The sequence below is a fragment of the Hyperolius riggenbachi genome, chromosome 5 (assembly GCF_040937935.1).
Source record: "Hyperolius riggenbachi isolate aHypRig1 chromosome 5, aHypRig1.pri, whole genome shotgun sequence".
Lineage (NCBI taxonomy): Eukaryota > Metazoa > Chordata > Amphibia > Anura > Hyperoliidae > Hyperolius > Hyperolius riggenbachi.
Genome location: NC_090650.1, coordinates 313707170 through 313733263, shown reverse-complemented (window position 1 = coordinate 313733263; position 26094 = coordinate 313707170). Strand labels below are relative to the sequence as shown.

Genomic DNA, 26094 nt, shown 5'->3' with positions numbered 1-26094 from the left:
GTTTTTGGACTAGTCCATCTCTTCATGGGGGAATGAGATTTATTTATTTATTTATTTATTTTCAAAAGCACTTAGTGAATGGCAGTTGCTTTGTTCAACTGCCAAAAAACTGTAGCGAGCAGGGAAGATGGCCAGCATCATTGTTTAAATCCTTTTTAGGGAATAACTTTATAAAGTATAAAAGCCTTGCTGAGAATCCCCTATAAAGAGACTAGTCCAAAACCTGTCGCTTCTGTCAGATTTCTACTACTTACTGTAAGTGACAGCAACATAGGAGAAAAGTAATTTATGGCTCATTTTACTGTGGGAAAAAAATGTACTTATTTGTCTATGTTTGCCAATATTTTAAATTTTTTCACCATAGTGCCCCTTTAATAATACTTTAAAACCTTTCCAAGATTTTCAATAACAAACATTAAATCCAGGTCCAGTTCTCCATTACTTGAAGAACTGCTACCCAAAAGCAGAACGGAGATCACAAATTCAAAGAGAAATAATTTAAATCTTAATGCTCACCGCCCGATGGATGAAGATTGATCTAGTGACGCCCCCCTCACGACAAGCATTCGACGATCAATCCTCCTACCGGCGGGTACACACGACGTATCAGGACAGGCACAAGTGGGAAGTCAAGCAATTGTGGTACTTTGCGCAAAGGCGCTGGGGATATTAAAGATCTGATCCACCAAGTTGGTTGTCATAGCCATGCATTCCTAAAGTCATTTTCTTGATCGTGCGCCTATACCCACATCGAGAGATCGTCCTGGGAACGGACCTTAAAGAGAACCCGAGGTGGGGATCTTAGAATGAAATCTATACACAGAGGCTGGGTCTGGCTATAGTGCCCAACCTCTGTTGCTATTTGAATCCTCCCTAAATACCCCCTGCGCTCCGCTCTCCCCCATAAATTACAGCCGCGCTGTCGACACGCAGTGTGTCGCAGCAGGCTGTGTTTGCCTCCCTAGTTTCACTCACGCCAAACCCCCGCCTCCTGCAGAGCGCCGGGCCCCGACCCGTCCCTGCCCTCCCCGCTGATTGGAGGGAAGGGACGCACCAGGGACCGGCTCTCTGCAGGAGGCGGGGGAGCGGCGTGAGCGACATTAGCTAGGTAAACACAGCCCGACAGCGCGGCTGTGATTTATGGGCTAGAGCAGAGTGCAGGGGGGACTTAGGGGGGATTCAAATAGCAACAGAGGCTGAGCACTATAGCCAGACCCAGCCTCTGTGTATAGATTTCATTCTAAGATCCCCACCTCGCATTCTCTTTAAGACTTTAAATCTGGTGTTATAAATCAGCTCTTCTAATGGATCCTGGGTAACTGTGATCTTTCAGTTCTTATGGAAGACATCAGCTGGCATGCTGCGTCACAAGGCAATGATGTCACTGCTGTTAATAGACCATGCCAGGCTGAGTCAGCACACAACCATTGAAAAGCTGCATAAAATGAATCACACAGCAGCTCATTGTGTGAACAGACTAATTTTACCTTACACTGCCATGTCACTAGTATAAGTGGGTTATACTGGTGACAGGTTAACGTTAAGTAGATTTCCAATTGTGGGTGCTGATCCCTGCCAAACAAGTGCCTAAAAGTATATACATCTTTACGCTTTGTTCGATGACATACCTTTTCCATTGTCCATTATTAAATCTCAAAGCTGCAATCATTAGAAATTAGATTATATTGTAATAAAAAAAAGGAGACAAAAAAAACCAAAAAACTTTTCAGCATAAAGGTGAAGTGACCAGTAGTGTAATTTCAATGCTGCAATTACACTTATAATGTCAGTTACTGCATTAATGTACAAGAGGCATAATTGTAGCTGGTAATTACACTTTTTCAACAAGTCCATAGTAAAGGTGTAATTAGGGACTATAATAGAATTCAAAATAGCCTGTAGATATTTAGATTCTGTTGAATTTATTATATAATCGCATAATTAGGGTCACAAGGCAGCAGAAATATATGCGTAGTCAGTCCCTCCTGCTTACATTTTATGTGTAGCGCATTATATGGTCTGTGATTTAAATGGTAATAAGAGAGAATCTGGGGGGCGGGATCAGTTTAAGAGGTGAATAGCTGTGACTTACGCATGCAGCTGTCTGATGCAGAATGGCACGCACTATTCATACCATATACATGAGACAAAAGAATAAACTAGCAAGAGCAGGGATGTGCTCCTATAGGTTTTTGAAAGCCATCAGCCATACCTTTGCCAGTGCAGTAAACAAATTACAGCTTTTATCTATGGGGGAGAATAAAGCTTGTGATTCCTGCAGAAAGTGATGACTCTATGCAGGATGGCTCTTGTGAAGGGGGATTACAGGCTGTACTGGGAGTGAATTGTTGATGTAAGACTTTATTATTATTTAGTATTTATATAGCGCCGACATCTTCCGCAGCGCAGTACAGAGTATATTGTCTTGTCACTAACTGTCCCTCAGAGGAGCTCACAATCTAGTCCCTACCATAGTAATATGTGCTATGTGTATGTATCGTGTAGTGTATATGTTGTAGTCTAGGGCCAATTTAGGGGGAAGCCAATTAACTTATCTGAATGTTTTTGTGATGTGGGAGGAAACCAGGGTGCCCGGAGGAAACCCACACAAACACGGGGAGAACATACAAACTCCTTGCAGATGTATTTAGCACATACTTTTAGAGTTCATCATTTATAATAAAAGTGTATATGAAATAATAGCTAGAAGCTCACTAGGTAAAAGCTTTGGTGGAGTATGCTGAACTCAAAGCCAATCCATGCTGCTGTGTGTCCATATGGCTTTCTCTTCAGACATTTACACAGGAAGTGTGATATTACCTCCATTTCTGCAACACTGTAGATACTTTAAACATGCTTTGTGTATGGTAGCAGTGGCCTATAACATGCATTTTTGCCAACATCTGTGTACATATTACTTTATCTACCCCCTTTCGTAGTTTTAAAGAGCATTAAAACTGGAACACGTGGCTTCAACCTTACTGTTTATTTTAGGTCATACCAAAATGCTGGGAGTAGTTGAAGGTAGGTAATAACTGTGCGGTTGGGCTGGTATGGACAATAACTGGAGAAATGGTCTACTGTGGGCAGTAACTGAGGACACAAGCAAATGTGGGCAATAACTGGGGAAGTGGACTAGTATGGGCAGTAACTGTGGAGATGAGCCAGTATGGGCAATAGCTGGGGATAGTGACCAGTATGGGTAATAGTTGGAGAGACAGGCCTTTGTGTTCAGGCCAGTGATGGGCCAGTGTGGGCAGTAACTGGGCCAGTGTGGGCAGTAACTGGGGACATGAGCAAATGTGGGCAATAACTGGGGAAGTGGACTAGTATGGGCAGTATCTGCGGAGATGAGCCAGTGTGGGCAATAGCTGGGGATGGACCAGTATGGGTAATAGTTGGAGAGACAGGCCTTTGTGTTCAGGCCAGTGATGGGCCAGTGTGGGCAGTAACTGGGCCAGTGTGGGCAGTAACTGGGGAGATGGGCCAGTGTGGGCAGTAACTGGGGGGATGGGCCAGTGTGGGCAGTAACTGGGGAGATGGGCCAGTGTGGGCAGTAACTGGGGAGATGGGCCAGTGTGGGCAGTAACTGGGGAGATGGGCCAGTGTGGGCAGTAACTGGGGAGATGGGCCAGTGTGGGCAGTAACTGGGGAGATGGGCCAGTGTGGGCAGTAACTGGGGAGATGGGCCAGTGTCCCCAGTAACTGGGGAGACGGGCCAGTATGGGCAGTAACTGTGGAGATGGGCCAGTGTGGGCAGTAACTGGGGAGATGGGCCAGTGTGGGCAGTAACTGGGGAGATGGGCCAGTGTGGGCAGTAACTGGGGAGATGGGCCAGTGTGGGCAGTAACTGGGGAGATGGGCCAGTGTGGGCAGTAACTGGGGAGATGGGCCAGTGTGGGCAGTAACTGGGGAGATGGGCCAGTGTGGGCAGTAACTGGGGAGATGGGCCTGTGTGGGCAATAGCTGGGGAGATGGGTCGGTGTGGGCAATAGCTGGGGAGATGGGTCGGTGTGGGCAATAGCTGGGGCGATGGGTCGGTGTGGGCAATAGCTGGGGAGATGGGCCTGTGTGGGCAATTGCTGGGGAGATGGGCCTGTGTGGGCAATAACTGGGGAGATGGACCTGTGTGGGCAATAGCTGGGGAGATGGGCCTGTGTCGGCAATAGCTGGGGAGATCATTTGCCTTATGCTACATATTTAAAGACAATCTGCTGCCTCTGAAGAAGCGGGTCCTCCCGTGAAACAGCTGTAAGGCTAGATTTTTTGCATGTACATTGAAGGTGTCGGGTGTATCATTAAATAGTTGACTATATTTCACACCAAAGCAATACGAGCAGACATATCTAGGAGACAAATCGTCTACCTAGTCACTTTGTTAAGTATATAGACTGGGGGGATAGGTCTCCGACCTAAATGAACATACTACTAACAGAAAAAAGAACTGACACCCCCACTGTTCTATAATAATTAGCTCAAGGCGATAGCCTAAATATAGATCAAGACACCTGAGTAAGTGACAACTCTTTATTCAAAACCAGCTCAAAAATATAAAAACAATTAAAAACAGGCAGCCAGACCTGGTATACAAGCCCCTAAATAACATGGGTACATAAACAAGTCAAGTGTATAATAAATGAATAGTTCTCCTGGGCATCTCTGTGATAAAGTATATAGCGATGTCCCAAAATATAAATAATCAGTAAAGTGCTCCGCCTTACTGATCTTCCCTTCAGGGGAATAACTTTTTTCATTGCACATGATCTGATTGTTTACATTTATATGGTTTATCCTTTGTATATTTGCACTACAGATATTGTGGGACATTTTTCATGATATCTCACTATTTCAGCTGAGCACAGGTTGATAAGCACTTGCACCTTATATTGAGCAAGGAACTTTATAGGAGATTTTTTATCTGTATATATTGTCATATATTTCTCCTGGGATACTGGTCTGTGAAGCAGATGTCTCTAGCACTTTACTGATTATTTATATTTTGGGACATCGCTATATACTTTATCACAGAGATACCCAGGAGAACTATTAATTTATTATACACTTGACTTGTTTATGTACCCATGTTATTTAGGGGCTTGTATACCAGGTCTGGCGGCCTGTTTTTAATTGTTTTTATATTTTTGAGCTGGTTTTGAATAAAGATTTGTCACTTACTCAGGTGTCTTGATCTATATTTAGCATTTCAAAGTATTTTATTAGCAGTAAACATAAATACAGCCAAAAAGTATGCTAAGAATAGCAACATTTTTATATAAAACATAACATTTGATTGTCATAACAATAGACAATCAAGAAAACAATGACCGATAAACCAAAACAACAATATTTTCACGAAGATAGAGCATATATTCAGTATTAAATCAGACAAAGAAAAAAATAAAAAATACCAAGATATAATAAATTACAAGTTAGTTAATGTATAATGAAGACCCACCGCTTCCAAATCTTTAATCCACACTGACCAAATGTTATTAAATTTTGCCATATTGTCATTTAACATTGCATTAACCTTCTCACTTATCATAATACTAGAAATTTGAGAAAAAGTCTCAGAAACATGGATCTGGGGAGACCTCCATCTTCTAGCAATAGTAATTCTAGCGGCTGAAAATATATGTTGAACTAATTTTTGTTCGCTATTTAAAATATTAGGAATCTGAAATCCTAAGAGAAATATCCAAGGATCCTTCTTAACATGAATTTTTAATAGCTTATTAATTTTTTTAGTTATTAGATTCCAAAACTTTGCAACTTTCGGACATAACCACCAAATATGTAGGAGGTCTCCCCTTGCTCCACAGTTCCTGAAACATAGGTCAGAATTGCTTTCATTAAAATGCTTCATTATATGTGGCGTAATGTAAGATCTATGGAGCAATTTGAGTGAAGTCTCCAAAATGGAATAATATAAACTATTACTAGATAATAATTCGCAGGCACCAAACCACTCCATTGATGATTTTTCTGATCCTAAATCTTTTTCCCAACTAGTCATAAATGAGTGTTTATAATCAGGCTTTGGATCAGTCATAGTGGAGTATAGCATTGAAATTCTACCTTTTCTCAACGGTTGAACCATACAGACTCTTTCAAATTGAGTGGGATCCTTTATACATTTAGATTTCAAATAACGCTTAAAAAAATTGTAGTAGGTGGAAAATTCTAAAATCCTTTCAAAAGACAATGACCAATTTTTTTGAATTTGTCTCAAAGTTAAAAATTTGTTAGATTTATATAAATGACAAATTTTAGAAAGAGGCAATTGAAGATCTGATCTCCAAATAAGATTATTGATCTATCGCCTTGAGCTAATTATTATAGAACAGTGGGGGTCTCAGTTCTTTTTTCTTTTAGTATTAAATAGGTGACTACTCTGCAATTGGTGCCCGGACAATTTTTTTATTTTTTCTTCTCTTTCGTGTCATATTTAAAGACAAATTCTTACATTTGTTCAGGATAATGGCAAAAATATGTATTTATGCCTTGCCTTTTTAATTAGCTTTACTTGATTTACTTTGATTTTTCCATGCCAGGTCTTACAGATGCTGTCCTGTATGTAACGTGTTTTCATGCTAGCAACCTATCCTACATGTGCAGTATAAAAAAAAAATCAATCCCAAAAATGAAAGGAATGTCTAAAGCAATAAAACAGTACTGATAAGCTCTATCAGTAATAAGGATACAGCCTCTGCTGCTGGCAGGAAGTCAGGCAGTTGGTGGTCGCTCTCACATCTCAGAAGTTTTCTGAGCTTTGACTCACAGTTCTAGAGTTTTCCTCAGGCAAAAGAAGGCAAATATAGACCGATCATAAATAAGCTTGTATTTATTTGGCAATAAAAACTCACAAATTATCTAAAGAAACCCAGTGATTACTTTCTAATTATCATATTTCTATGGCATACTTGAGATTTCTGGGATGAATATACTGCTGCCCCTGGAGGGTTTTCAAAGCAAGTTTCTATCATGGTGTATCATGTGAAGATAATTCAAGGCTTCAACGAGAAAAGTTGTGAGGATTCAGTATGGCTTAGTAAATAAGCTTGATCTGCTTGATCTACAAGCACTAGCATCTCTAAGGCTTGGTTCACACATAAAAAGGTGTCCAGTCAATTTTTGACAGTTGGCATCAGGTTTGTATGCGTTTCTGTGGCTGGGTTCACACATAAAAAGTGTTCCTTTCTGGTCCAGTCAGGTAAAACTAGAAAACGGATGTAAAAATAGGACAGGACAGGAAATGTACACCTTTAATGTGTGAACGAAGCCTTACTGAAATGTGCTTTAGGTTACTCTATATTGATGTACCCCTGTGGTGATTATGCTGTTCTGCTTCATTTGTTCTGAAACACACTTTTCTTATTCTGATAATGTGTTTTAAAAAAACTTGGATTAAAACGAGAGATGTGATGGTTCTTTCTGCAAGTTTTGAATACGGGACTGATTTAGGCATAATGGATACTATTCTATTAATGCCAATTTACAAATCATTTGACAGATTCTCTTGAATTACCTTCTGATTTTCGGAGTCTCTGTACACCAGACCAAAGTAGTCTTTTTCCAGGAGGTTCAGATGTTCACACACTTTGTCAAAGAGAACCTGGCCTTTGGAACGTTTCTGCAAAGCAGAGAAAACATATTTTAGTTGACAGAGTTGATATATGACCATCAGCAAATTTGTAAATTGCTCAAATATTCCAAGCCTATACATTTCTTCAGATTTGTTGTGCCCTTTTAATGGTGCATTAATTCTATAGAATGCCTGAAGCGATTAGGCAAAGTACGAAATGTCTGTTTCATTACGTACTTTGCCTAGGCATTCTATAGAATGCCTGAAGTCGTTCAGACAAAGTGTAGAATACCCGGTTCTCTATAGAATGCCTGCTTTGTTTCTCACACTTTGACTGTAACAGCTGCATACCTATGCTGTCAGTGAGGCTAGTGATGATGATGGGTGCATGCATGCTGATATTTCACTGTTTGTGGAAAGTGCTGCTGTGAAGAAGGAGCCTTCAGCTGCTGACACCATGGGGAGCCCATAAACAGGAAAGAGGAGAGAAAAGCTGGACATGTGCAGGGGAAAAATGGCAGTTGGGTTTTGGCAGTTGAAGGCTAGTGAGGGGGAGGAGCCTGAAAAGCCCATGATGCAGCAAAAAAAAAAAAATAAGTTTAAGGTGCCCATACATGGTACAATTATCCTTTTTTTTTCGATTAGATAATTTAGTTCGATTATTCCGTTAGATCGAATATAAAGATTTTACCAGCATGTCCGATCAGATTTTTCTCGAAAAAAACGGGATAACTGAATTTCTTGATCGTAAAAAATAATATTTCAACTTTCATTCGATTTGATCATTTAGATCGAATAAACGGGAAAAATCGAACGTTTTTATTGTATCGTGTATGGGCACCATTAGAGTCATGATACAATGCTCTACTTGGCAGCAAGAAATAAGCATAATTTTTTTGTGAAAAAATAGAGGCAGAGACTAAGGAAGAGACCAGCCATTGGTGAGACTGACAAAGCAAAGCAGAGGCACAGACAAGAGAGCACTACTGAAAAAACTAAAGTAAGGAAGAGAAAGAGAGCTGCAGACATGACGGGAGAGGAGAGAGACCACTCACATCTACAGGCAGTCCGGTTGTACATTCACTGTATATGTTACAGGCAAAGTACGAAAATTCAGGCATTCTATAGAATGCCTAGGCAAAGTACGTAACAAAAACAGACATTTCGTACTTTGCCTAAAATGGTCAGGCATTCTATAGAATGCCTGAATTTCGTACTTTGCCTGTAACATATATAAGGAAATTGATAATCTACCACACACAGACCATTCAATTTTCATAAAAATTGATCAGAAAAATCCAGCACTCCTGATATATTTTTATCAAATAAAAATGGGAAATACGATTGGTTTTCTTGCTCGAATAAAAAAAAAAACATTTGATTTTTCGGAAAATCCGATCATTTTTATCGAATTGCCGTAAAATTGGATCATTGTATCGTGTGTGGCCAGTAATGCTACAATCTTGATTGTACAATCTTACCACTTCCATGTAATATGAAGGACTACCTAAAGTATCCGCATTTCTAGTACAAAAGGTGGTCACTGTGGGGATACCACTGTCACCTGTATGACAAGGAGAGACCAGGAGCCAAATGGTGCAGTATTGTGGGGTATTAGATGTTAGATTGTAGTATAAGAGTATTTATACTCACAAAGGTGGGTTGCGGTCCCTGCATCCACCATATATCGCCAACGGGGAAATAACCATCCCCGTTTGGTATTCGAGGTCCTACTGGAAGTGGATGGTCGCACTCCTGGTTGGTACTTCTTGGTTGAAGACTGCACCACAAAACCGGAAGGTGAACACCTCCAAAGGAGATGAAACGTATAGTACTGGGGGTGGGGGCTTTACCAATCCAGATAGAAGAACCAACCCAAACCACAGGGTTAATGTAAAAAAAATTAAATAAAAATTATATTATATATATATATATATAAAAAATATATATATAAAAAATATATATATATATATATATATATATATATATATATATATATATACACATATATATATACACACACACACACACACACACACACACACACACACACACACATATATATAGATAAATAGATAGATAGATATATAGATAGATATATAGATATAGATATACACACATACATACACACAGCACGGTCAAAAGGACAATGCGTTTCAAGGGTCTATGCCCGCTTCTTCAGGTCAATACAAGTGCCTTTAAAATATGGTCACAAGAATGGACGCCAGAAATCGGCGTCCATGCTTGTGACCATATTTTGAAGGCACTTGTATTGACCTGAATAATTTAATTTTTTTACATTAACCCTGTGGTTTGGGTTCTTCTATCTGAAGTGGTAAAGACACCTCCCTCCACCTTATTATTATTTTTTTGTTTCATCACATTAAAGAGACACTGAAGCGAAAAAAAAAATTATTATATAATGAATTGGTTGTGTACTATGAATAATTACTAGAAGTTTAGCAGCAAAGAAAATATTCTCATTTTTTTTTCAGGTATATAGTGTTTTTTCTAACATTGCATCATTCTATAATATGTGCAGATTGCACAACACTCAGCATTCAAAATGATTCTTTCAGAGCAGTCTGTGAACTAATGACCTCTCCTCTGTCAGAGAAAAAGTAAATAGTTCAATAACACTTGAGATAATAAAAGTCAGATAACAGCCCTCTCCACGACTTTGAAAGTCCCAGAGCTTAATTGCTTTTTTGCATAGAGATAACAACTGGAGTTTCTTAACTCTTCCTGTACTGGAAACGGTTAGAGTGATGTATCTGATCTTAATGTTTTATTTCTTAGCTGTACTACACATACAAATCATAATATCATAATTTTTTTTTTTGCTTCAGTGTCTCTAACTTTCTTTGGGCGCCTCAACCCCCCCAGTACCTAAAGTATCCATTCAAAGTATATTCACTCAGTTGACCCTTCTAATACATAGATTTGGTAATCAAGAATGTATCATTAGCGGGCACCTTGAAACAGAGGAGGATAAGATAAGTCTGCAATCTGCGGTCATTGTACACTGACCCAGTACCTGGATCACCTTCTATGCAACTTGACAGGACCCTTAATAAACAAAACAAATGGTATTTTAAGAGAAATAGTTCTAAAGTGTGTATGTTCCCTTGCTGAAACTTGGTTTAGTACTCCATTGCCAACCTCCTGCGTTCTTTACAGTTTTCACCAGTTAAATGCAGCTTGTCCTTTTATACCCACTAGAATAAACCTTATCACTGGAGTCTACCATTCCTGAAAAACTGCCTCATATTGCAATGACCTCAGTGCACTTAAAGAACTTTAACTAAGGATTGAACTTCACTCCAATCAGTAGTATCTGATACCCCCTTTCCCATGAGAAATCTACCTATTCTCGAACAGATCATCAGGAGGTATGTGTGACTAATATTGTGGTAAACCCCTCCCACAGTGTGATGGCAGAACCTAGCTCCTGACAGTTTGCTGTCTGTGAACCCCGTTGCATCATGGGAAATAACAGCTTTTTCAAATGCCAATCAAGCAATATCTCCCTCTGTGCATAGAACTCTCAGTAATGAACATTTCGTACAGATCACCTGACAGGTCTCAAGATGTCACCACCAGTGATACATTTCAGAATGTAAATCAGGAAGAGGAAAGATTTTACAATGGGCAATCCTGGACTAAATATCTATAAATGAATATTGTAAACTATAAGCAATTTTTTTCATTATGTTATTTTCACTACAGTTCCGCTTTAAGCCAACCACAAGTGGCATTTTCTATCGCTTAGTCTGGTCATTAAGTTTGGGCGGATGGTTGGCATGGTGACAGCAAATGGTAGACCAGAGATGCCCAGCATGGATTTTTTATTTGGAAAATGAAACCTTTTGGCTATTTTTTTTAATGCACTCCTAATTACAGCATTTCTATTAAAAAGCAGAAGCTGAACTAGGGCTTCAACTGCGGCGTGTACCCTGACACCTGACGTGAGGGTGTCGGCACCTACAGCTGTTAGCGGAGATATGCAATCCTGCAGCTTGGGCTCTCTTACAATGATGAAAAGTGATTAAAAGCAGTTAATTCATCTCAGTGCTCTTCCATAACAGCGACATGACCTTTATAGGTCTGAAGTAAATGTTTCTTTTCTCACACAGCTGAACAGATGAAAAAATTGGCATTAGTGGTCCTTCTGCAACTTAAGAGTGAAGTTCTTCTATTAAGGTTGAGCGCCGCTTATCTTTAAAAATCACATTCCCTCTCCCTGCAGTGTCATGATTTTGACTCAGGCCGGTTTCACACTGCAGATTGGTGGTAGCTGTGCGGTCCAGAGGCGGCACCGCCCAAAACAATCCTTTGCGGATTCCTGAAATTAGAATGCGGTAATCCCCATCTGACAGTAGGCCAAGCATGAACTGACGCTTACCGTCGTGCGCAGAAGTGTAATGCTAAAATATGCTTCTGCGTATGCGCGATGCCTAAAGCTGCGGCGGTCCTTTTCAAAACACGCATGCTACAATAGATTTACATGACTTCCAGTCCTCCACAAGTTGCCACAGGAGCCGCACAGTAACGTAGGTATGCCCTCGCATTAGATAAGGTACTTCCAAGCTCAGCGCACCACACCGCAGGCAATGTGAACTCCCCCATAGACATTCACTGCACTAGCGGTAGGCTGCAGAAAAATGCTGCACCACAACGCGCCAGTGTGAAAGGGCCCTCAAGCTACATACACACTTTCAGCTTTTAAATATGGAAATAATCTTTACAGACCAGTTCAGTCAGCAGTTGTGGATGGAGAACTATACAGACAAGCTGCTTGGATCCTGACTAAATGATGTGTACTGCTGCCTGGAGATGGGTTGGACGCATGAGTGGAACCCTGCAGAGCAAACCTCAAAGAAAGTAACACTAGCTGACCATAGATCGCTGGAGAAAAGGCTAAAGGCATTGGAAGTAGAGGTGTAGCGAACGGTTCGCCGGCGAACGGTTCCAATGCGAACTTCGGGGGTTCGCGTTCGCCTACCAAACGTGAACTTTCCCGGAAGTTCGATTCGCCCCATAAAGCTCTATTGAGCAAAACTTTGACTCCTTATATTACAGCCAGCAGATACATTATTGCCATACACACTGCTCTCAATGCTGGAGGCCCACCCCCCCTCCCTCCTCCAAGTAAGGTCCTTATACTGCCTACACTAATTAGTTAAGGGACAGCTGCTACACACTCTGCTAGGGAGATTTTAATTAGCCTGTTTGTGGGTACCTCCCTCCTCCCACCTCCCTCCTCCTCCTTCTACCTATTCCCTCCTCCCTCCTACCGGAGGGAGGAGGGTCTCATCTGCCAGGGAATTCCAGTATTTCAAAAACCAGCTTATATACCATGATAGGGATTTTGAACTCAAGCCTCAGTGTATGGTAGGCAACTAACATATCCATTGTACCACCAACACTACTAGCTGAAAGTAGCTGAAAGTAGCTGAAAGTAGCCTAGCATGTACCATTTATGCTTAATGCAAGAGTAAAATTAGACAAGACAAATAACATTTATATCACACTTTTCTCCTGGCAGACTCAAAGCACCAGAGCTGCAGCCACTAGGGCACACTCTATAGGCAGTAGCACAGATATGTAGCCAGACATGGCCTTGTATTTTGTGTTCAACAGTTGTCAAGAGAAAAATTAGACAAGATAGCAGTGTTAGGAAGACTTGCCTAAGGTCTCCGACTGAATAGGTGCTGGCTTACTGAACAGACAGAGACGAGATTCGAACTCTGGTCTCCTGTGTCAGAGGCAGAGCCATTCACCATTACACCATGCAGCCAAAAAAAAAACCTGTTTATTTGGGCAATTTCAATGGTAGTGATGCTAACGTACATAAATCGCAGCCATGGCCGTTAGCAACGTCTGAATTTCACAAAATGTCTCATGCAGGTAGAAGACATATTGTTAGACTTGGGCTCCAAAGATGGGTTCCATACATCTCTGCAAACCAGAGTTACAGGGGTCCAAAATTGGTAAAATCCCTCATAGGCTTTCATTGGCTCCCTATTTCACTTTCCAAAATCTCACATCTTTTCAAAGGGCAATGGCTCAGCAGTACCAAATTTTCTAGCATTGTAGGGACTCTTAGGGGGATCATGACTGGTGAGTTTTGCCACTGCTGAGCCATTGCCCTTTGAAATGGTGTGAGATTTTGGAACGGTAAATAGTAGGCCCAATGAAAGCCTATAAGGGATTTTACCAATTTTGGAGCCCTGTAACTCTGGTTTGCAGAGATGTAGAGATCCCATCTTTGGAATCCAAGTCTAACAATATGTCTTCTACCTGCATGAGACATTTCGTGAAATTCAGACGTTGCTAACGGCCATGGCTGTGATTTATGTACGTCAGCATCACTACCATTGAAATTGCCCAAATAAACAGGTTTTTGTGACCCTAGGCTATGACCTCTTTGGCCTAGGGGCCCGAAACTCACCAGTCATGTTCCCCCTAAGGGTCCCTACAATGCTAGAAAATTTGCCACGGCTAAGCAATTGCCCTTTGAAAAGATGTGAGATTTTAGAAAGTGAAATAGGGAGGCAATGAAAGCCTATGGGGGATTTTACCAATTTTAGACCCCTGTAACTCTGGTTTGCAGAGATGTAGGGAACCCATCTTTGGAGCCCAAGTCTAACAATATGTCTTCTACCTGCATGAGACATTTCGTGAGATTCAGACGTTGCTAACGGCCATGGCTGCGATTTATGTACCTCAGAATTGCCACCATTGAAATTGCCCAAATAAACAGGTTTTTGTGACCCTAGGCTATGACCTCTTCGGCCTAGGGGCCCGAAACTCACCAGTTATGATCCCCCTAACAGTTCCTACAATGCTAGAAAATTTGCTGCATGGCAGTGGCTGCATGGTGTAATGGTGAATGGCTCTGCCTCTGACACAGGAGACCAGAGTTCGAATCTCGTCTCTGTCTGCTCAGTAAGCCAGCACCTATTCAGTAGGAGACCTTAGGCAAGTCTTCCTAACACTGCTATCTTGTCTAATTTTTCTCTTGACAACTGTTGAATACAAAATAGAAGGCCATGTCTGGCTACATGTCTGTAAGCAGTGGCTGCATGGTGTAAAGGTGAATGGCTCTGCCTCTGACACAGGAGACCAGAGTTCGAATCTCGTTTCTGTCTGTTCAGTAAGCCAGCACCTATTCAGTAGGAGACCTTAGGCAAGTCTTCCTAACACTGCTATCTTGTCTAATTTTTCTCTTGACAACTGTTGAACACACACAAAAGGTGGGAGGAGGGAGGTGGGAGCCCACAAGAGGCTAATTAAAATCTACCTAGCAGAGTGTGTAGCAGCTGTCCCATAACTAATTAGTGTAGCCAGACAACTGAGTCAAATGGTATAAGGACCTAGCTTGAGGGAGGGTGGGCGGGTCCTCCAGCAGTGATGTGTATTTCATTCAATCATGTCTGCCTCCAGGTGTTAGAGCCTTTGAAACATGTTTTTCATCATTTTTTTACAAAGTTCGCCTCCCCATTGAAGTGTATTGCGGTTCGCGAACTTTTTCGCGAACCGAACCTTTCGCGGAGGTTCGCGAACCGAAAATCGGAGGTTCGCGACATCTCTAATTGGAAGACGCCTGTACACACTTTCCATTTTCAGCAGAGACCATCACAAATAAGGATTTCATACTAGGAAAAATTAAAAAAATATATTTTGCATTGTGCCTCTTCCACATAGGAGGCTGAAGGGGGTGAATTCACTGCCCATCAACTGCTCCCTGCTAGATGCTGGGAAGCATTAAGTATGAGTAGTTGGGAGGTGTCAGTTTCCTGGATTCATATCATAGCGCGGCCAGAGTTGTACTAAGGCGTGACATAATGCAGTTTCCTGCAGCTGGGTAACCAGATGGGGCTGACACAGATGGGGTTACAAGCACTGCCGTTTGGCTGCATGAAGTTTCAGCCTGTGGGTGCTCAATAGTTGGCAGCTAAGTGGGCAATTCAGCCATCTGTGTGAAAGAAGGTCTTGTCAGATGCCCGAGATCATTACTGATAACTGGAACATGTAGACTGACATATAGGTTTTTCAGGAATGTATGTATAAGAACATGCTTAGCGTTTGTAATTGCTATCGGCAATTACTAGTGGGTCCCAGCCCTAGAGACTGTTTACTTGTTACAGTAGAAAACGCACAGAACTGAGAAGATGCACAATGCATCGTAAACTGCTATAATACCAAGTTAAGACTTCATACTGGAGATGAAGACACCTCTCTAATGAATGTGTGTTTATCAGAGATTGTCTTTAAATGCAGCATTTTGTTGATTTTAACTTAAACTACAGATTTCTTTTAATGGAATATATGGCCCTAAAAAGCCAATATGTGGTTTAGAGGGATGGCTTTCAGGGACATAAAGGAATGATTTGCATATTTCACCAACTGAATGTAATGCATTATGAAACATTGCTTTTTGCTCATGTGAAAGTGAATTCTTCAAATACTTTCTACTTTAGGAAGGCAAAATTGTAATGGAAATGCAAATTTGGGTTTAATTGCAGTTTGTCTTTAAAGCTGAAAACAACAAAGAAAAAAAATTAAAACATACCCATCAGTCTTTTTATTGCAATAAAAAAGGTCTGCACTGCAGTAAAGTACCATAGATGTGCTTCTTATTTTACTGTCAGCAGTCAGTGCCTAGGCATGAGTGGATGAGTGATCGGTCAAGCGTAAAATTTGTGAAAATGACTAACCAATCAACTGGTCCATAATTTAGGCTACTTTCAAAGTGGGACATTGCGTTTTGATGCGACGTTAAAGTCGCAACGTAAACTAACTAAGCAAAGTCCCAAAAACTCACAACGCAACTTAATGCCCAGTTATCGTTGCATACAGTAGTAGAGCATACTGGCAATGAAAAGTATGCCTCCAAGTCATTACGGAGCATGTGCAAACAGTCCAACACAGTTAACAACGTCTATAACGCACAGAATGCAGCACCTTCTAATAATGCTACACGTTACAAACAAACGAAACGTGTGCACTGTGAATGTCACACAGACTTAGTATTGCTGTGCGTTAGTCCAAGTTAAAACATTTTCTAACGTGCGACTTTAACATCACACTGTGAAAGAGGCCTAACGGTTTGGAGTAGGCCTACATCAGGGGTCTGCAACCTTTAAGACATAAAGAGCCACTTGGACCCGTTTCCGAAAAGAGAAAAAAACTGGGAGCCGCAAAACCATTATAAAACAAATCGTTAGCAGATATGACCCCCATATGCACAAATCGTTAGAAGATATGACCCCCATATGCACAAATCGTTAGCAGATATGACCCCCATATGCACAAATCGTTAGCAGCTATGACCCCCATATGCACAAATCGTTAGCAGATATGACCCCCATATGCACAAATCGTTAGCAGATATGACCCCCATATGCACAAATAGTTAGCAGATATGACCCCCATATGCACAAATCGTTAGCAGATATGACCCCCATATGCACAAATCGTTAGCAGATATGACCCCCATATGCACAGATAGTTAGCAGATATGACCCCCATATGCACTGATCGTTAGCAGATATGACCCCCATATGCACCGATCGTTAGCAGATATGACCCCCATATGCACTGATCGTTAGCAGATATGACCCCCATATGCACTGATCGTTAGCAGATATGACCCCCATATGCACTGATCGTTAGCAGATATGACCCCCATATGCACTGATCGTTAGCAGATATGACCCCCATATGCACAGATAGTTAGCAGATATGACCCCCATATGCACTGATTGTTAGCAGATACGACCCCCATATGCACAGATAGTTAGCAGATATGACCCCCATATGCACAGATAGTTAGCAGATATGACCCCCATATGCACAGATAGTTAGCAGATATGACCCCCATATGCACAGATAGTTCGCAGATATGACCCCCATATGCACAATCCAAGCAGATCTGAAAAAAAAAAACCATTTACTCACCTCGTCAGAAGACCTCCTGTCACGATGTCCTCCTGTCCCGACCTCCGGTCCCGACCTAGTGGCGTGCAACTCCCACGATGCTCTACCTACGTCACATCCTGCCTGCAGGGCTACGGGAAAATGGCCGCCCGAAGCCCTGCACGGCACTGGTCCGGCGGCCTCTCTGATAGGCTGCCGGCCAGCAACTACAGCACACGTCACATGCGCCCCGCAGCCAGTCAGCCACTGAAACCGGAGCCGCGGCGAAGGAGAAAAAGAGCCGCATGCGGCTCCGGAGCCGCGGGTTGCCGACCCCTGGCCTACATTATACTGTATTTGGCGCTTTGAGTCCGCCAGGAGAAAAGCGCAATATAAATGTTATTTGTCTTGTCTTGTATGTGACCTCTTTTATACAAGCTCGACTGGGTCTTTCATCTCTGATTTAATGAACGTAGAATTTTTATGTTTAATGTATTTTATTTCTTTTGAGAGTTTAAGTCACTTTGTGATTAATTATTGATGTAAAGAAATAATCCTAGTGTGTTGGACCAACAGTACAGCTATCCTTGAGTAAGTATTGTATTGGTTACTCTGATGATGCTTTTGACTTCTAACCTCAGTTTGGTTGCTGCCAGCACTAGCTGTATTGTGTTTTTGTATAAATAACCTGACTTTGGGTCAAAAGCAGGTAGGCCAACTATATGGGCAATAAGGAGTTGGGGGTGCAAGTCTTTAATTTGTGTTAATTGTGCTTTAACAAATATTACTGGATGATGAACTTAATAAGCAAGCCCAAGTAAGAACAGATTAACAATACATTACTATATTGTGCAAAGCAAAAAAAAAAAAAAAACACGTTTACACACACACATAACTATGAAGGACTCTCGTTTACCCCAAAATATTGAGTGTTTATAATTTGCTTGTTAGGCATCCTATTATTCATATTCCCATACATGCAGAGATTGGAGAGATACACCTACTGCCAGCATTACTCAACTGGCATCAGTGTGTAGCTTTGATTTAGACTGCAGCAAATGCCAAGCTTCCAGGTTGATTGAAGACAGATAAGCGCACGCACGCACGCACACACACACACACTGAAAAGGAAGGACTTAAAAAAAAAAATATACAAAGCACTGTAGCTGCTGTTGACAGGTTAAAATCAGGTCCGCTATTTCCAAAGAGAAAAATGTAGTATTTTAAGGCAATTTTCCTTCAAGTGAGCTGTATTTTATACACATTTTCGGCACTGGACAAACAATTCCAAAATTCTGCAATTGACGGCAATCAAGAAGCGGTTTCTTGTGCAATTTAACCCTCGCAACAAGCAAGTTGTCGTTAATGTTCTAGTCATCGGCCACAATGATTTCCAGTCACATAACTAATTGCACATTGTTTTTTTTCTAGATCAGCATGGTGAACTTCAATGTGATTCTTTCAGCAATGAAGACAAGGGAAAGCAAGGCTTTGTTCACATCTAAAATCGCAATAGCTGAGACCAGCATTTTGCGATTTTGTGAGTGATTTTTTTTTCCCCTCCCGGCGCTTACCTGCGCGCTTCGATTTTGTATAAAGTGCTTTTCTAAGTGCTTTTGCAGAGTGATTTGTTTGTTCACTTCCTGACAAGTAAGAAAGTGAACTCTTTAACCCAGAAAAGAATACATACAATGTACTTCTTCTTAAAAGCGCTGGGGAAATCGACATACAAAGGGCTTTTTCAAGCGTTTTGCGATTTCCCTATACCTTCCATTGAGGCAAAGCGCCCCAAAAATGGTACAGGCAGCGCTTTGGTGAGCGGATCAGAATCAAACCACTTAGATGTGAACACTCTCATAGGGAATCATTGCTCAAGTGCTTTTAGGGCGATTTTTAAAATAGTCTGCGCTTAAAAAAAAAGGCAAAAACGCCATAGTTGTGAACAAGCCCTAAGGGCTCGTTCACACTAGAGGCGTTTTTGGCCATTTAAGCACTGATGTTTTTTCTAAAACGCCCTGAAAGCGGCTACACCATGCTTCTCTATGGTGTAGTTTAGATTGGAGCTTTCCGTCTGCGTTCCGCTCAGAAAAGCGCTGCATGGGCCATTTTTGGAGGCAATTTTGCCTCAATGGAAGGTATAGGAAACACACAAACGTTCACAAAATTGCTTTGTGCAGCGACTACGTTCGCTTTTTTAAGAATAAATACATTGCATTTAATTATTTTCCGGATCAAAGAGTTCTCTTCCTGACTGAAGTCAGGAAGTGAAAAAACAGAATCGCTCTGCAAAACCGCCGGGAATTGTAAAGAAAAATCATGTAAAAAAAACAATGAATCGCCAAACAGAGATGGACACGTGGACGGAAAACAATGTGAACAAGGCCTAGGAGAATATTTCATAAATACAAACAGGGTGACCCCAACCCTTTGATTGCCAACAATAACCTAATCCATCCAAATCTCAAAGCCAAATTACCCAGATGAATCCTGATGCTTAATTTACCCAGTCAGAGCTAGGGATGATCAATGATAGGGCTGCACGATATATCGTTTTTAAATCGAAATCGCGATGTGCATCATGACGATTTCAGTATCGTCAGAGTGGCGATTTTTTTTCATTGCGGCTGTTTTTCCGCGTTCAATGCTGTCCCCAGCATTGCACGCGTACATCATCGGCGTGTTACTATGGTGCGCTTCCTCCTTCCGGCCAGAAGGAGGAGTGAGGCACTGAATGGAGGAATGCACGGCCAGCAGCACTTGTGAGGAGGAGGATAGTGCGTGACACTGCCGCTATTTCAGATAGGAAGCTGCGCTGCGCTGAAGCACGCATTGTTTACTCTGATCCACCGCACAGTCACCCAGGCTCTCTTGCGCAGCGGGGACCAGAGAACACGTGGCAGAGAGATAGACCACACACAGACTGTATACAGGCTGTATACAGCACACAGTGCAGCGTCCTGTTAAAGCCACTCTAGCTGTCCGTTTACACAGACAGTAGCTGTAAAGAGCTTTGCTGGCATTTTGAGGTGAAAAGGGCAGGATCCTTAGCCTCGCATCCCATCAGATAGCAATATGGGCAGTGACACCAGTAATGACAGCAAAGATCAGATTACAGCTAGAGCTGTCTGTGTAAACGGTGGACTGTGCTGTATACAGCATGTATACAGTCTGTGTGTATGCTCTATCTGCCTGGTCCTGCTGTACTGTCACAGGCTCTGCTTCATGCCCATGCAGCTTAGCCACTACTTTAACTAGCCTGTCTGCCTAGTGCTTCAGGCTTAACAGTGACAGTTGCAGAGTAGTCATTGTAGCTGCAGGGGTTAAGTGTAGTGTAGCTGGGAATGGGGGCAGAAGGTGGTAGTGCATTGTAGCATAGTTGGTGGGCATCAGGAGTTAGCTCAGTGTGTTATTGATGGGAATCAGAGGTTAGCATTGTGCAGTGAAGTTTAATTGGTGGGGCATCAAGATTCAAGTTAGCATAGTGTAGTGTATTGGTGGATGATCAGGTGTTAGGCCTAGTGCACACCAGAGCGTTTCCGCTGCGGTTTGCGATCCGCTTGCGGGTGCGGATCCGCTAGGGTAATGTATTTCAATGGGCTGGTGCACACCAGAGCGGGAGGCATTTTGCAGAAACGCATACTCCCGGGCTGCTGCAGATTTTGGATTGCGGATGCGTTTCTGCCTCAATGTTAAGTATAGGAAAAACGCAAACCGCTCTTAAAAACGGCACTTCAGAGCGGTTTGCCAGGCGGTTTTTGTTACAGTAGCTGTTCAGTAACAGCTTTACTGTAACAATACATGAAATCTACTACACCAAAAACGCTTCACAAAACCGCAAAATGCTAGCTGAAACGCTGCAGAAAAAGAAAAAGCGTTTCAAAATCTGCTAGCATTTTGCGGATCTGCTAGCGGTTTTTGGTGTGCACCAGGCCTTAGAGTGTAGTGGGGGCAATGTGAATTTAGTGCTAAAGATTGATTTGAAGAAAATCGTGAAAAAAATCGAAATCGCAATTTTTGAGAGAAAAATCGCAATTTCAATTTTTTTCTAAAATCATGCAGCCCTAATCAATGATATGCAAATACTTCAGTTTATGCATATTTATGTACATTTTTATGCAAATATATGCAGCCTGAAATTGGACCAATCAAGTTTGTTGCTCAAGCTGCATGCGGATGGGTGTGTCTGCTCCCAAAGGTAGGGAACCTATCCTTTGGGGGGGCAGTATGGGTGGTTCCCCCTGGACGGCCGCATCTCGCTCCCCCCCCTCCCTGAGGGGCAGTTTCAGCGCCCCTGGGCTCTCAATGCTGTTGTAAAGGGTGTCTGCGCTGCCCTTCGTTTCTTGGGGGTACTAGTAGGCCTACTTGAGGCACCCCTGTTGAGATGCAATAAATATTGCATGGGCCAACTCCTGCAGGAATAGCAAGGAAATAGTTTTAGATCCTGCATATTCTGGTAGGCGAATGCTACAAGCAAACGCTTTGCCATTTTAATAAGTCAATTGACTTGAGGCAGCCAGTACATAAGTCAGGTGTTGACTGGTTAGAGCACACATCCCTTTTTCTTGTGTAGCATGTTTTCTATAGATTTGTATTGCATTAAGCAGTACAAAGCTTGTTGTGGTCATAATTAGATTAACATTCCATCAAAACTTCTGAAATCTGATGGAATATCGAATAGGGCAGAGCAGTAAACAATTGATAGTCAGATATTGATATCTGTGTCAAAGCCCATAGTCGGCTTTACAGTATCCCTGGTAATGTACAGTATGTATTTAATGGATATAAAGCAGTTACAGTAATTGGTAGTAAATGTCCCTATTATATTTCAAGATGCGGGAAAATGATCTCCCACTTGAGGACAGAAGAACTGCAAAACACCACTTACAACCATCGCAGAAAAATATGGCCTTTTTACATAACAAGATACTAAGGAGAGTATAGGTGCTCAGTAATCAGTACAAGAAAAAGCAGATACTGAATATTTAATGTCATCCTTCTACAAGCAGTCTAAAGAGAAGCTTACTGTAAAAATGTCATGTGTGAAGGACCCTTAAAATTCAATGCATAGTGTGTGGAATATATCATGATATGCAATGCACAAAATGTAATGTTTTAATATTAACCACCTCCTGCCGAAAGACTTGAAAATAAGTCACTGCACTCTCCTCCCTGCAAAATTCTAGATAACAATGTTTATTGCTGAGCTGAAAAAAAAACAAAAAAACTATAGAGTTGAAAAGGATCAACAGCAAACATCTCCCCCCCCCCCCCTTCCCGGAATTCAATTGCAGGGCTAATGAGTAAACAAGTAGAAAATAAACATTCCAGGAAAAGACAGATGTAACAACTGAGTAGTGTATACAATCTGTTACTAATACATTATGAAAACAAATAAACCGTTTGAATAAACAGGAGATGAACACAACATTTGTTGGATTAATGTACAATAGAACTGTACACATTAAAGCTATAATGTATGGAAGTGGTTACATTGTGTATTTTTTTCACTTTTTTCCTTATTTTCCTTTTCAAATGCATAGAAAATAAGGTAATTTTTAAAAACAAATATCAGCCACAAGAAACCTAATTTGTCTTGAAAAAAAAAAACCAATACGTAGATCATTTAGTTGTTATAATTGTTGACAAAGTAATTGAAAAGTAATCAGAGCTGAGCTAAAAATGGCTAGGGTAGGGAAGTGATTAATACAGCAAAATCCCTTTATAGGAAACCTCAAAGGACCTGGCCAAGTGGTTTACTATATCAAGAGTTTCCTATGCAAGGATTCATTATACATTGTATATTCATGGTTGGGGCCTGGGGACTGAGTTTAGTATAGACAGAGGTTTATGAACCAGCCAGTCTTTTACGATGAACAAGGCGACAGCTTAACTACTTTTGCCTCCTGGACGTAGAAGCTACGTCCAGGAGGCCATGTGCACTCCCGCGGCCGATCACACGTGCTCCCGGCCCGCAGTTCGTGTGCCAGGGAATCAGTGAATCGGGCCATGGTGCCCGATCACAGATACCTCTCCCCCGCAGAAAAAGCGACAGCTTCTCTTGGAAGCTTTGCTTTTTCGGCTTCCTAAATCCCCCTACGTCCCCCTAAGCGTACATGCGCCGCTTAGAGTGACGTCATTGTAAACAAACTCATGGCTGCCATCTTGTGTCCAAAAAGTAAAACTACATCTAAATGTAAAAAAAATATAAAAATACACATATATTTACAAAAAAAAAAATATTTTCATCCCACCCTCCCAAAAATACCCACATAAAATGTAAAAAAAAAAAAAATGACAATAAAAAAAAAAACAAATATTTAACGAAGGGTCTAAACTTTTTAAATATCTATGTAAAGATGAAATATTTCATTTTTTTTTTTTTTTTTGTATTATAAGCTTGTAAATAGTGATGAATGCAAAACGGAAAAAATGCACTTTATTTCCAAATAAAATACTGTCGCCATACATTGTGATAGGGACATAATTTAAACTGTGTAATAACCGGGACAAATGGGCAAATACAATACGTGGATTTTAATTATGGAGGCATGTATTATTTTAAAACTATAATGGTCGAAACTGAGAAATAATGAATTTTTTCCATTTTTTTCTTATTCTTCCAGTTAAAATGCATTCACAGTAAAGTGGCTCTTAGCAAAAATGTACCACCAAGGAAAGCCTAATTGGTGATGGAAAAAACGAGATATAGATAAGTTCATTGTGATAAGTAGTGATAAAGTTATAGGCTAATGAACGGGAGGTGAACATTGCTCGGTTGCATAAAGTGAAAACGACTGAGGGCTGAAGTGGTTAATCTACCTACTTCCTACACTGTAGAGAAATGGTCTGTGGGCAGCACTCTGGCTAAATCTTCATAGAGTCACATCATCAATTTCTGGCTAGTTTCTGCCTGGTTTACCCATCCACATACAGTACTCACCGGTGTGCCTAAAAATTCATTTTCTTTTTACTTTTTTTTTTTCTTCAGAGAAATGGTCTCTTATTGCTACAAGGCAGAGGCATAAGAAGCAGATATGGCTTTTACAGACACACTGGAGAGGGTGTGGTAGGGGTTAAATATTTTATTACACACAGAGCAGAAAGAAAATCTACCTTTAGGATTGTCCACAAAGAGTTCATTTGTCAGATGAGTGGGGTCAGGTGATCCAATCTGTGTCCGAGGAAATAACTTGCATTCCGCTGCCAATATGGAACTAATGGATCAAGCCCAGAATCATCCAGCCAGATATTTTAACCACATTAATTACAAATAGTACTGATGTGCAATGCATAGAACTTAACGCACTGTTAATTATTGCAAACTTACCATCATATGCATTAAAAATAAAAGGGTTAACTAGGACATCTTTTGATCGCGTTTGTAGGCAGTATTTGGTTGTTTAGTTGGCAATACACCTAGAACATGAAATTCCATCTGCTCACAGCACAAGCAGCACCAACATTTATAAACTAGATACTTTCCCAAGCTGAGAGCGTACTTGTATAAAACATAGAAACATGTTGTGTGAGAAACATGACATAGCTCAACAGCTTTCTTACTCTGCTGCTAATGCTGCAGCTGCAATAATCTATTAAACAATATTCATGATGATCTGTGGCGGATTACACGAGAGAGAGAGAGAGAGAGAGAGAGAGAGAGAGAGAGAGAGAGAGAGAGAGAGCGACTATAGGAAGTCTTCTGTGGATATCGTAATGCCAGTAAATAACCCAAGACTCCTATTGTTATTGAACAGTTTTGTCCTTCCTGCAAGGCCATCAGCATCGACAGAACATTGTAATTATAGTTATTATCCTTGCAAACCAAGTGCTGTCAAGGCTTCCCCATTATCTTTTGCCCTTCTAACATTTAACCTGTGTGACTGGCTGATCACTACCAAACGTGACAGGCAACAGATGAAAGGTTGAACTGAATGCACACGTGCCAAGTTAGCTGTATGAAAAGTATACGAGAAAGACTTGATCCAAGTAATAACTGCATTAATGTACGCAATTCCACACACATTTTCTAATGCATTCCATGCGTGTTCATACAATGCACACATCCTCGTCCACACTCGGAGCACCGAATACAAAAACGTGAATGGTGTGTAGCAGAAAAAGCATTCCAAGTTTTGTTTTCCACAAATGGGAAAATGCATTAGATGCAAAGAAGCCCATTGAACAGCATTGGTTGCTAGTTCCAATCAATTTCTGTATTGTGGAAAAATGCAAAATAAAGAAAATGGACATGTGAATAAGGCAAAAAATGTAGGCATATACGGATTCAGCATCCAGTGAAAAGCTTCTCAATTGTAGCAACTAAATTTGGAGCTGTAAGGAGACAACAAAGCTTGCACACAATTTCTTTCTACCCAGGTGAGATCTCAGAGATATGGGAGACCTAAAAAAAGCATAGGGACACCAGGAGTCCAATATAGTGTAGTATTCGCTGTGATGAATACAAGTTAAATATAATCAATCCGTATTTAAAAACCCAGGTTGCTTGGAAAATAAACTACGCATTGCGCATGTGGGGAGGTACTGTACCCACTCAACCTTTTGCTAGTGCTGTATACGAGGTGGTC

General features: G+C 41.2%; 1 protein-coding gene across 6 annotated transcripts in view; it reads right to left on the bottom strand.

Annotated features, from left to right (window-relative positions):
- EPB41L3 (erythrocyte membrane protein band 4.1 like 3) overlaps nt 1-26094 on the bottom strand; it is a 259305-nt gene that overhangs the window by 125541 nt on the left and 107670 nt on the right. For all 6 annotated transcript variants that reach the window (XM_068237211.1, XM_068237210.1, XM_068237206.1 and 3 more), the window contains exon 4: nt 7529-7633. In XM_068237211.1, the coding sequence (XP_068093312.1) occupies nt 7529-7633 (105 nt within the window). The remainder of the gene's footprint in view (nt 1-7528; nt 7634-26094) is intronic.